A 13809-nucleotide genomic window follows, 5' to 3' on the forward strand; every position below is an offset into this window, starting at 1 on the left:
TAGGACTGGCTGGAGGTGCCACACATAGAAAGGGGAAACCTGACAGCTATCTCAGTCAAACAATCGATATATTTTTAAGTGCAACATGAGCATCCCCTCAAAGTGAAAACCAGCAAGAACAACGTCACAGGGTAGTAGTGAGCTAGCTAGCTCGAAATCAGTTTTAAAAACATTACTTAAATGGCAGTTTTCGAGCTCATTTAATTTATAGGCGGCACGTGAATTAAGAAACTCAAATAAAATAAGTATAGATTTTATATAAATACTGCCCCTCGTGTATTCTAAGTATTCTGGAGAAGAGAAAAAATATAAAATTTCCATTTTATGTTGATGGCTTGGTCCATACACGTCACCAGACCCTAGTAAGACGGGAGACTGTCGATTCTTTTAAGCCCAAATGGCTTTATTTTAGGTATCTCCCATATAAAATAAGCTCTTTTTCAATGTACGTCAATGGGGAAAATGAACACCCCCTGATTTTGTTTCCAAAATGTCCCTAACGGGTTCAAAATGTTGGCACGTATGTGACCTTGAAAACAGAAGTCGCCAATTGCAAAAGAAAAACACTCGAGTTCTCCTTTTGAACAGAGAGTAATTCCCAAACTGAGTAGAATAAGGTGCATATTCAAAGTTTGGTAGATATACCTCATGTATGGTAATGCTCCATATACGGTGAACCTTGCTGATTTAAAGCTTCGCCGTATCCCTCAAAACAACGAGTAATAGTCTTCAAAACAGCACCACCCAAGAACAGGCCTCTCAATTCAAGGAGCAGCAATTATTGTAACCTACTGTTAATCGGTTGCTAACTGCCGGTATCAGAACAGCAGCTGCAGTTCATTACTTTACAGGGAAGTGACGTTGTTGCATCCTGGCACATGACTGGGCAGTGAACGGCCACCGGCAGGACTATGGGCCACCATCTCTATAGGATACACTTGCATGGTTTGTCAATATGGGGGCGAGTCTTTGGACAGAGCCATAAGCGCATGTTGTCCTGCCATTTAAATTACTTTGTGTCAGAGCAGGTTTTACCTCGGAGGAACTAAAACATGTGGTAATGCAAGTGCAGTATGTACATCTACTTTCCCAGATGTTATAGCGCAACTCAGGTTGTAAGCCGTCAAGGCATATCCCCATGGCCCCTTAATGGAGTAATGGCATTAGGAGATCGGGGTGTTTTAGTCGGTATTAACCCTGGTCTCTAAACGAGGCCCTCTGTTGTCACTTCCATATCATATCTTCTTACAGACTGACACTCTCATTTACATTGACACATGTGGCGGTAACAGGCAAAATAGCACTATGTGCTAATACCTTTACAGCACTTAAAAGCTGCATAAACCCCTTGTATTTTCACATTATCTCCCTGGCAAGGCTAATGCATTTAATAAAAAGGGTCCTGGCACTGCAGTAATTTACTGCTTGCTTGATCACACATTTTAAGACCACTGCAGTGGTACACTGCATGCACATCCAATATGTCTGCAGTGGTCAACTACATGCACATCTAATATGTCTGCAGTGGTACACTGCATGCACATCCAATATGTCTGCAGTGTCAACTACATGCACATCTAATATGTCTGCAGTGGTACACTGCATGCACATCCAATGTGTACAGCAACAGACCCGCATGCAATGGCATCAGTATACCGGTGCATAACAGCATTGTGTGACACAATAAATGTAGCTTCTGGTGTGGATAATTGCATACATGATCCTAAGGACATAAATAAAATAGTACTCTGTGGCCAGAAGAAATGGGAAGCAATTGTTGCAGCCAGAATAGCAGTGTTCTGCATTTTACTGTATATATGATGCAGTCCCTCCTGTTTGTCTTATGGATGATCTAGCAAGTATTTTTATTAGTTAATATTTACACCAGCTGTAAATATTAATGGACAACCTTATTTTAGCACACATACAATAATGCTGCATGACGTCAAATAAATGGATGTGGTCATTTCCAGTGCTACTTGAAACTCCTATGCTGCAACGGTACTTCAAACAAAGAATCAGAAATTGCAGAGTTCAATTCTGCTAGACATATTAACTCAATAATACATTTTCTATTTAGTATGCTACCTACTTGGTCTTTTTTCAGGGCTTTCTGTCTGCAGTCCAAATGCAACATGTGGCTTTCCCGGTCTTTCTGCATCTTCTGCCGAATTCTGTCTATTTCAGACTTGAGGTGACAACTTAGGTTCTCAGCATTTTGATGCTTGAACTGAACAGAATCCAGATCTTTCCTTAAAAAGTAAAAATACGGCTCTTTAGTCAACAGGTTCCCGCTGAATACTCTTCATCACCACAACCCTGCCCACTCTCTCACCTCCCCAGGATATGGCGCAAGACCTAATTTGAAAGACTGCAGCAGGAAAAGAAAAGACATGGAAAGGATTCCTCAATGGAAATATTTTTTTTGCAGACATTTTCCAGTTACCTTACCAGATGTTACAGAAAGCAGCTGTCTTTTGCCAGTTCTCCCTGCAGCCTCGCACCACAAACATCTCCCTGATTTACTAACACGCAGGAATTAAGTTTATTTCACTTGCAAGAAGACTGTGGAATATTGCCAGAAGCCAATGAATCTTAATAACATTCAAATACATTTATTGATATGATCACTATAGGAAGGCCAAACTAACATAAAAGCGCATAGTAGTTTTGCCGGCACAAAATCACAGTTACAGACATTATCATGAGGCTCCAAAATGCAATTCTTCTAGACTTCAGATTCTGCATATTACAGGAGCATCTCTAATAACAATATTGTCAGTACTACTTGAGTACTTGTCACAAGCAGTAAGTATTGTTATGGAACCTTTTAATTGGTAAAAGTGAAGCACAATTGATACTTTTCCATAATTGTTTTTCTCAGTGTAATTTAAAGCCCAACTTTGATTTTAGTAAATATCCACTTCTAAGGTCTGTTTGAGTTATATATGGGTATATCAAACCAACCAACAACCTCCAGTTTTAAAGCAATTTGCTTTACATATTGTAACCATGCTGCCTTACACAGAACAGAACATCATTAAAATCCCCTATAATCTCATTTGTGAGAGGGGCATCTCGATTTGTTCATATTTAAGACCACAGAAGTAGGAGAGCAACCACTATTTGATCATTTACATAATTCATGCCCAACTCCTAATGAATAACATCAGTTCAAACTAATTAAGACAAAAAAAACGAACTAGTTTCCACCTCCTGAGTCATTGGTCTCAAATTTCTCGTACAAGTCAAACTGCAACCAACACACTTTTAACCTCCCATTCTAAAAGGGCACCCAGGAATCTGATCCAAATCAGATTCCATTGCGACCTCATCAGTAATAGGAAACCAGCAAATATAATGATGTTACTATCTCTTAAATTGGCAGGTGTTTCCTAATGATAGCACCAGTTACCAGTTGCCACAAGTTGCTTGAAGAAGTCCTCGGTGAGTTTTACCAAGAACGCCCTTTGATATTGAGGCAAAGTCACTCAACAAAATTTAAGCTGATAATGATCGCTCTATCTGTATCGTAAAACACAATCTAGGAATCATCTAAAAATTGTCACTATTATACCGTCTAACACTTAATGACAGGTTTTTTTGCACTTGCTTTATAACTCTTTTCCCATTAGAATATGCATTCTCTACGCGTGGCAATTAAGAAAAAAATACAATTCTTAAGGCATTGAAATACTTGAGGACATCTTTTATCAAGCTTGAAAGCAAGTCTTAAAAGAGACTCTTTAAAATCAGATAAGCTCTGTCTAACTCTTCTTTTTGCACTTCACTTTTTCTTTCCAAAACTTATGAATTGCAGCAAGCAATTACATGTTGATACCAAACAACCCCACTGCCTGAGGTGGTGTAAGGATGACTTTTCTTCCAGTGAATAGGAACCCACGAATGGCCAGAGCAGCAGTATGACAGTTCATTTTAGCTGATATGTGTTCTGTGATATGATCAGGACAGCAATAAGAAAAACAGTTAGCTCTCGGATGCTCCTTTAGAGCTAAGTGATGACTAGTTTCAAGACCTTCCTAAAGGTCCACGTACCCAACAACAGATAGAAAAGGGAGGAAAGGGAAGGCCCAAGATGTTCTTCAAATCCTGTTAGGCTAAGGCTAAAACATTCTCTCCCTGAACACCAGCATTCGATAGACAAATACATTACTCTTCATGTAAACATATAAAACAACAGAATCTAAAGATCTTTGATGTTACCATCGCACAAACTCCTTTATTCTTCTCGGGAAGAATGGACAGAGTTCAGATGACCAGAAAGCTTTACACATCACATCCTAGTAATGCACATTTTTACCATTTCTGCAGAGAACAACATCCCCTCTGCTGGTAGTATCATCAGCACTGCTCGGATGTTTTCCTCATCAAACTTCATCTTCAATGAGGAAGAAATCTTTAAAGGCATGGCTACAAACTCTAGACAAAAAAGTTGTTCATATATCATTCGTATATCTCTTGAAACTATCACCTCTATGTTAGATCCTAAAATGTATTCCTGGCACACATTTCTATGAAGAAATTGAAAGGCAAGTGTCACAAAAGATTTATTCAAAGTATTAAACTATGAATAAAAGTAGTAAAAGCACATTTATGGTTGTAAAAAGTAACACGACCGTTCTCAAATAAATGTTTGCATGATTTCCAGTGGAAACCACTACCAAAAGCTCAAAGCCAAAAGAGAACAACCCCTCAAATCAATGGGACAGTTATTAATCAGGTGCTAATATCACCATATCACCCCAAAGTACATACAATTGTGGATGATTAAGAAGTACTCATAGAGGATACTTTCCAATAAGAAGGTTGAGATAGCACTTTGAGCTCGCTGTTTTTTCATCAAATTACTAAGATTGACTCTGTAAACTATTGTGGTAATATACCTAATGGAAGATAAAACTAATTTAATGTCCTGGAAAAGCGGGATAGTATAAGATCATGTCACCGAAATGTATCGATGACCTAGATTTCACAATCTACTTGCAGTGAACAATTTTACATGAGAAAGTGGTTCATAATTGTACAGTGATATATTATGGGAGATTTGAATGTATTTAAAGACTGGTGAATATGTTAGTTTTTAATTCGTCTGTGGTTATGTTTTGCTATGTATAGCATATATATGTTTTTTGTTAACAAATTGTATATAAAAAGGAGACAAACCATATGCATTTGATAAAACATAATCTCTATGTACGTGGTATCCATGTTAGTTTTTTTTTACATCGGGCTAAGGTTGGTATTTGAAAGAATGTCATTGTTGATTGAATGATATTTTGTTATTGAAGCAATACCTAGGCAAGCTATGTATTTACCTATACCAAAATGCCAATCTACTGAGCTGAAATTATGTCCTTCCATTTCTGAGACCATAATAGGCCATGGGGAAAAATATATGAAGACGATCGATGGAGCATCAACTGCGCTTGTTCAAGCATACTAAATATATGAATAGACTGTCTCTGTTAGCCACTTTCACCTCTCACTTCAATGCCAAAAGGCACAATTGTCTTGACGCTGCTGTAGAACTCTGCAGCATGAAACAGACAAGTGGTATACTTTGTGGAGAAATGCAAAGAAGGTTGCCAAGGCACATTCTCCTATATTAACGCATGTGGCAAATTCAATGCTCAAAGGGAAACATGTCATTGAAGTACTCAGGAATCTAATGCAGAAAAGTGTTGAACCTTCTTACTGTGTAGGCAACTAATATTTTCATAACTTTTTGGGACTTTCCATTCAATTCTCCCGAAACTGAGTTCAAATCTGGAAAATAATGGGACAATCTTTTCCAACCAGTCTCCAAGATCATGCTGATTTAAAAGCTATGAGGAGCAAACAAACAAAGACCTGGAGCCATATCAGACACATTGGGCCTGATTACAACTTTGGAGGAGGGTGGTAATCCGTCCCAAATGTGACGGATATCCTGCCCACCGTATTACGTGTTCCATAGGATATAATGGACTCGTAATACGGCGGGTGGTATATCCGTCACATTTGGGACGGATTAACACCCTCCTCCAAAGTTGTAATCAGGCCCAGAGTCCTTTGTCAATGATAAATTAATATATTAGAGTTGCCCATATTATTTAAACAGATTTATGTCAATGACATTTGAATTTGTTAACACTATAAATTGTTGCCTGTCTTTGAATTGGTTGTGAAATATGCTATCCATTCAAATACAACAGAAAACATTGAAAAATGCATGGTACATCATCACGCTAAGCTCAAGAACTATGCAAATTACAGCTAAAAAAGAAATAAAATATTGCTAACAGTTTTTAACACCAACAAATTCAGATACCGCTTGCACAAACCTTTTTACGTGATACAATCAATCCCACCAAGTAATTCCAAGACAGCTGACATAAAGCAGTTTATGCGATACAGGGGATGATGTGCAAATAAAACCATGCAGGTAGAGAGAGTCACACGTGGAGTCACAGCGCAATACTGTAAACGTGTATACCTGCTCCTCATGGCCACGTGAAGCTTGCCAAGCACCAGATGGACAAAACTGGATGTACACTCAGTGTTGCTGCCAGACTGGCTGAGGGATATTAATGAGAGTGGTTACAGGCATGAAGGTTCTTCTGCCTATGTGCAAATACAGGAAGTGCGCCCTACTTGAAGTTGCAACCTTATGTCCCTACCCTGACATGGCACCGAGGCCGAGAAGGGGACATAATGTTACAGCTGTAACACATTCTGGCTGCATGCAACTACAGGAGTCATAACGGTTAGCACATTTCATTGCACCCCATTAGAAAAGATTCATTAGGCAATAGGGCACGCAGGCATGCAAAGTACCTCTTCGCAAACACGCATGAGTTTGTGATTGGCAAAGGGTTTACTGTATTGGAAAAGAGGCTCCTTGCAGCAAAAAATGAAAAGCTTTTGCCAAGGCAATTTTGGACCTTTAAAAACCTTGCATACACCGGCCCGAAGCCCAGAATCTTTCTCGAAGTTTCTTTGAGAACGCGCAGGAGGCAGGTGACACCATCGCCCATTGTCCGTGGAATATTTTCCACAGAACCAAAATATCAACATTTGTTGATCTGAATGGTCCATGTTAAGGTGGGGATGAAAAATGAGAACCAATAAAGCCTCTCTTCTGTGGAGCAGCACATTGGAAAGGGGCATATTTCTAGTGACCTTTCCGTAGTTGCCCCCCTCGTAAGTGGAAATGGCGTCCATGTTAATGGATAAATCACTATTTCAGGGCCTTTCTTGTGGCTCCCCTGAAAGAGCACACTGGTTCTCGCTAATACCCTCGATAATCGTCTCGATTTTGTACTCAACTATTCCTAATTCCGAGAGCATTAAGTGGGGTCCTCAGAATTCCACAGGTACTATACATTGACGAGAGAAGGCATTGAGCTTGGTCAGGTATATTCCTTAATAACGTACATCGAAGGACAGCTGATACAGGGGGTCGTTTCATACTCCCTACATGCACGTCTTTCCCATTCCAATAAAGGTTCCTGGAGCATTGACTCTGGGGTAGATATTTTTGGCCACAGGCCATCAAACATTGAGACATTTTCCCGATTTTTCACCGAGGAAAAATGCTTTCGAGTAACTCCTACGTCGTTGACAGTTATCTTTATTTCCATGCGCATATGGGTAGCTTTTGCGGATTTAAATTAGAAAAAAAGGTCGAAGGATCTACGATGAAGTAGCAATGCCTGAGCAGAAACATTACAAACGTGCAGCGTCAAAAAAATAATAAAAAGCACGATACAGCTAATTGCTTTTGTAAAGACCTTTTTTTGACCACACCTTTAAACATGCATAGCTCTACTCTCCAGTAATAGGTATCGAGAACCAGTAATGTAGCAAGGATGATAGAGGCGCTAACACAAGTAAGTAAAATGTGACCCAAAATCCCCTGGTTGTGCCCTGTAACACAGTTAAAATCGAGGTGCTGAGCCCCCCACTGACACTGTATTGCTACACTATTGACAGCTACACCCTGTTGTGAGCAAATATATGTCTGTGTGCGTTTATTCGTTAAGGGGGATTCACTGCACTAAAGTTTCTCCAGCAAATTGCTTTCCAGCACAAAGGGCCGTATTTATACTCCGTTTGCGCCGAATTTGCGTCGTTTTTTTCGACGCAAATTCGACGCTAAACTAACGCCAACTAACGCCATATTTATACTATGGCGTTAGAGGCGAATAGCGCCAAAGTTCCCGGAATGTGCGTCATTTTTTAGCGTGAACCCCTTCCTTGCGTTAATGATATGCAAGGGAGGCGTTCCCGTCTAAAAAATGACTCCCAGGCCTTTACGTGGTATTTATACTCCCGGGCAAAAGAGACGCCCGGGAGTGGGCGTGGCTAAAAACGGCGCATTTGCGCCGCTTTTTAACGCCTGGGTCAGGCATGGCGTTAAGGGACAAGTGGGCTCAAAATGAGCCCAGAGTGCCCTCCCCTGCCCCCAGGGACCCCCCCTGCCACCCTTGCCCACCCCAGGAGGACACCCAAGGCTGGAGGGACCCACCCCAGGGACATTCAGGTAAGTATTTTTTTATTTTTTTTTAATAATTTTTTTTGGCATAGGGGGGCCTGATTTGTGCCCCCCTACATGCCACTATGCCCAATGACCATGCCCAGGGGACATAAGTCCCCTGGGCATGGCCATTGGGCAAGGGGGCATGACTCCTATCTTTACAATGATAGGAGTCATGTTGATGGGGGATGGGCGTCGAAAATAAATGGCGCAAGTCGGGTTACGACGATTTTTTCGACGTAACCTGACTTGCCCCATTTTAAGACGCCCATGCGCCATTTTCCCCCTACGCCGGCGCTGCCTGGTGTACGTGGTTTTTCTCGCGCACACCAGGCAGCGCCGGTCTGCTTGCGCCGGCTAACGCCATTCAATAAATACGGCGCCCGCATGGCGCTTCAGAATGGCGTTAGACGGCGCAAAACTTTTTGACGCTAAACTGCGTTAGCGCAGTTTAGCGTCAAAAAGTATAAATATGGGCCAAAGTCTCTGTAAATCAGAGCCGCTGAGACAAGAAACTTGGGCCCATATTTATACTTTTTGACGCTAAACTGCGCTAACGCAGTTTAGCGTCAAAAAGTTTTGCGCCGGCTAACGCCATTCTGAAGCGCCATGCGGGCGCCGTATTTATTGAATGGCGTTAGCCGGCGCAAGCAGACCGGCGCTGCCTGGTGTGCGTGAGAAAAACCACGTACACCAGGCAGCGCCGGCGTAGGGGGAAAATGGCGCATGGGCGTCTTAAAATGGGGCAAGTCAGGTTACGTCGAAAAAATCGTCGTAACCCGACTTGCGCCATTTATTTTCGACGCCCATCCCCCATCAACATGACTCCTATCATTGTAAAGATAGGAGTCATGCCCCCTTGCCCAATGGCCATGCCCAGGGGACTTCTGTCCCCTGGGCATGGTCATTGGGCATAGTGGCATGTAGGGGGGCACAAATAAGGCCCCCCTATGCCAAAAAAAATTATTAAAAAAAAATAAAAAAATACTTACCTGAATGTCCCTGGGGTGGGTCCCTCCAGCCTTGGGTGTCCTCCTGGGGTGGGCAAGGGTGGCAGGGGGGGTCCCTGGGGGCAGGGGAGGGCACTCTGGGCTCATTTTGAGCCCACTTGTCCCTTAACGCCATGCCTGACCCAGGCGTTAAAAAGCGGCGCAAATGCGCCGTTTTTAGCCACGCCCACTCCCGGGCGTCTCTTTTGCCCGGGAGTATAAATACCACGTAAAGGCCTGGGAGTCATTTTTTAGACGGGAACGCCTCCCTTGCATATCATTAACGCAAGGAAGGGGTTCACGCTAAAAAATGACGCACATTCCGGGAACTTTGGCGCTATTCGCCTCTAACGCCATAGTATAAATATGGCGTTAGTTGGCGTTAGTTTAGCGTCGAATTTGCGTCGAAAAAAACGACGCAAATTCGGCGCAAACGGAGTATAAATACGGCCCTTGGCCATCATTTTCAGGGTTAGCATTGTTTCCTCGTGTTGGAGTTGCACTACGAAAAGATGCGCAATTTCTTTTTCTCGTGGACAGATGTTTTATCAAGTAAGAGGCCCAGGTTCATTGACCTTTTTCTAGACATGTAAGCTATAAATTTGCTGCTGAACGTTATGGTGCATTTTTGCAGAAATAAACAAAAAAATAAAAAAGCTTTGGCAGGTGGAATCTTTTGTGTACAGGACTGCACATAAATTTAGCATAATTTTGAAAATAATGCTTTTAACGCCCAGAGGAATAAATCGGGCCCTAATCTTTTTGCTTCTCACTCCCTCTGTCATGAGATAAGGATGATATTGGAGTTTCTGTTGTAGGCATCTTTTTATACTCGGTGCACACAATATTGCACAGAGAACTGTTGTACTGTTTGAATCAAGCGGGGTGTCTATACTACCTGCCTTTGGTATAGACTTACTGCGGGTAACGGGGTGTCTACATAAAAGCTTACTGTACCATGTCTTGATTGCTTCACTGGTGACACAAATAAGATATGGTTATAAAAAGATATGGAAAAAAGTTACAAAAAGATACAAAAAAGGCACCCACACACCATAACAAGCAAGACTCCTAGACATTTCCCAGCTCTCAGCAGTGCTGCCGGTAACACTGTGTACGGGCAGTCAGAGGCCAAAGGTGGACTCTCCACTTGGTGGAACTTTTCAATATAGGATTTACTACAACGCATAGCAGATGTAGTTAACCCTCAACTGGAAATCAGGCCCATAGTAACTACTTCGAAATTTCATCCTTATTACATTTGAATTGTGAAATTCTATGACAAAGTACAGAAGCATTGCCAGAGTCAGCGTAAAGGTTCAGTGCAGGTGTCTCCATCCTCTCCTACAGTGAATGCTACTTCTGATTATTTGATGTGTGCTACTGCCTAATATAGAAATCTCATAAACGTACACAGAGGTAAAATAAATTAAACACCGCCACTAGGGTACCTGAATCCTGCTACAGGGAGCGTGCAACATTAATTGGGCAGGAGCTGAACTGCAAAAGGTATACATTTGGGGTCCTTTGGGGAGAAGAAAGTGTTTTCCTGGTCTATTGAGAAAGAGAGAAATAAAGAGCGAGAGAGAGAGAGGGCACGTGAGAGAAAAAAGAGGAAGAGAGAAGATGAAGAGAGAAAGACAGAAAAGAATGAAGGTAAGAATTAGAGATAAAGGCAAGGGAGTAAAAGGAAAATAAGAAAGAAGTCAAGAAATGCAGAACGAAAGAGAACAAAAGAAAGGAGAGACAGGATGAAGAAAAGTAAAAAAATAAACAGTAAAATTAGCAAAATAAAGAAAGGATAAAGGAAGGAAGAGAGAAAGAAGAAATGGAGGAGGAAGAAAAAAGACAAATTGTGAAAGGAATGAAAGGAGAGAAAGACGGAAAGAATGGCAAATGAAGAAATAAAAAAGAAAGAAAAAAGAGCATGACAGAAAAAAACAAAGAGACTGAAAAAGAGCAAAGATGAAAAATAGAGACAGGAAAACATATGAGTAACACCCAAAAGAAAGAGAAAAAATAGAAAAAATAAAATAAAAAAACAAAGTAGGAGAGACGGTCAAAAGGATAGTTGTGGAAGAAGAAAGGAAAAATACAATAAGTAAATACAACAAGAAAAACACAAAGAAAGAAAAAGCAGAACAGGAGAATAAGACAAACAAGCACGGAAAGAAGGTAAGAAGAGAATAAAAGGGACACAAGTATAGAAAGAAAGATAGGACAAAAGAAGGGAAGGAGAAAAATCAAGAAAGGAGGGGAAGGAAAAATACACAAAAAGATACAAAAAGGGGAAGAAAAAAGAAATCACAAACGAACAAAAATAATTATTGGGAGAGAGAAGAAAAAGAAAGGTAGAAATGAAACAGAGAGAAAGAAATAAGAAGAGAAGAAAGAGAAATAAAGAGAATGAAAGAGAAGAAGAAAGAAAAAGTAAGCAAGAAAAAATAAGGGGAAATTGAGGAAAAGGTGAAAAGTTATGGGGTTATGTCCCATTTTACCCAAGGGGGAGATAGGCTTACAAATACTTGGGAAGAAGTAAGAGATGCTATTTTATCCTTGCCCTTGGGCAAGGAGCCGGGTGGAAGTGGGGTCCCAGGTAACCTATTAAAGTCCTTCGAGGAACTGTGGGTACCTGTTCTTACCATACATATCAATGCAGCCATCCAGGGACTCCTACCAGAAGCCTGGCGACAGTCAGTAATAATTCCGGTATATAAAAAAGGAGATAGGAGTGATCTGGCCTATTATAGTCTGATCTCTCTCATGGATGTTAAAGTTAAAGTAATAGGGAGTGTCATCCTGGAAAGACTAACTGGGCTAACGAGAATACAATTTTGTCGATCCCTAATCTTAGCAATTGTATGTGCTTACTGAAACACTAATAGCTAATATAAGGCATTCATAAATACATGTGCAATAATCAACGTTAAGAATTCTTATTGCTTTTTTCACATTAACATTAGTAAACTCTTAGTCCCAGCTTTAAAAGTTCAGATGAATGTTCAAGAGAATAGTTTAAAGTTTGTTTTCATCAAAAACACAACTGTGGCATACAAAGTAATCCGTGAAGAAACAATGGGTGTTTGCAAGGGAATCCAGAATGAATATAGTGATGTCCTATCTGCAGCAACAATGTAGCACATTTGCCTAGCAAGGGACACAGTGAACTACGAAGAGAGTTATATCCATAAAATGAGATGGCCATTGCCTCCCTAGAAAACATAAGAGTTTGTACCCTACTGGGAATTGCAGCTGATATGCAGCGCACACAGTCCCTAAGCGTGTGAGCAGCTTCAGTCTAAATGGCATTGACATTTATTTACTGCCAGAATTTTCTTCACAGCAAGAAACATAACGCAGGCAGAGTGCCACCTCTATGAGCCACAGTGAATAGTAAGCAGCACCAACAGCCCCACTCTCCAACAATGCTCCACAATAGGCAGACAAACCAGCAATAGGGCTCCTGGTTGGTCAGGATGTCTTACATAAATGTCATGCTACAAATGTGGAGCATGAAGATTGGAAGAGAGGTTACCACGATCATTCATGAGTACCAATCTCCGTCCAAACCACAAAGTATTTCAATCTTCCTCTTACAATTCTTGCATCCAAGATCCTATGTCCATCATATTCATTTTCTGAATTCAGCTGAACTTGGCATAGGATGTGAAGCATGATGTTCCATTGAAGGACCATGTTTTTATAAGGATACATTAAATAACTTAGTAAATTCTCATAGACCAAGACAACTTTAGTCTTACAGCACATAGATTCACAATTTGTTCTGTCACAAATGGACCCATACAATGTATGTTTTGCAAGTAGTCATATCTCATTTACTACATACTGAGGTGCAAGACTACGCACAGCCAGCATAGAACTTATAGGCATCTTTAGCTTGTCCCAAAGCTTTGTGTGCAGATTTTTGAATATCAGTTAGCCAAATTAAATATTCCTGCACAGAATGAGCTGAGGTAGGCAAAAGCCGAGAGGAAATGTACAGGGATGATGGCCATGCAGGGAGACAGTCTAATATATGAATGCTTTACATTATTATAAATCAATGTTAAGTACGTCAAACATTTTGCTCAAATCCCCCTGTGCCTAGACTTGATATCTAAAATACTGTTTAACATACTATTTCAGTCTTTTGGCCTGTCCTCTGTTATGAGGTTATTAACTATTGGGTAGTGAACTTCTATATCTAGCTCCTTATACAAAACAGACTAAACTTTTGACATTTTGAAACTTTTGAAATGCAGACTCTCTATCAGCAATCAG

At 40.8% G+C, this 13809-nt stretch overlaps 1 protein-coding gene across 1 annotated transcript in view; it reads right to left on the reverse strand.

The window, feature by feature from the left end:
- Positions 1 to 13809, reverse strand: part of CCDC178 (coiled-coil domain containing 178) — a 1079202-nt gene that overhangs the window by 552316 nt on the left and 513077 nt on the right. The window contains exon 18 of the mRNA XM_069220096.1: positions 2093 to 2252. Within this exon, the coding sequence (XP_069076197.1) occupies positions 2093 to 2252 (160 nt within the window). The remainder of the gene's footprint in view (positions 1 to 2092; positions 2253 to 13809) is intronic.

The sequence above is a fragment of the Pleurodeles waltl genome, chromosome 2_2, assembly GCF_031143425.1.
Source record: "Pleurodeles waltl isolate 20211129_DDA chromosome 2_2, aPleWal1.hap1.20221129, whole genome shotgun sequence".
Classification (NCBI taxonomy): domain Eukaryota; kingdom Metazoa; phylum Chordata; class Amphibia; order Caudata; family Salamandridae; genus Pleurodeles; species Pleurodeles waltl.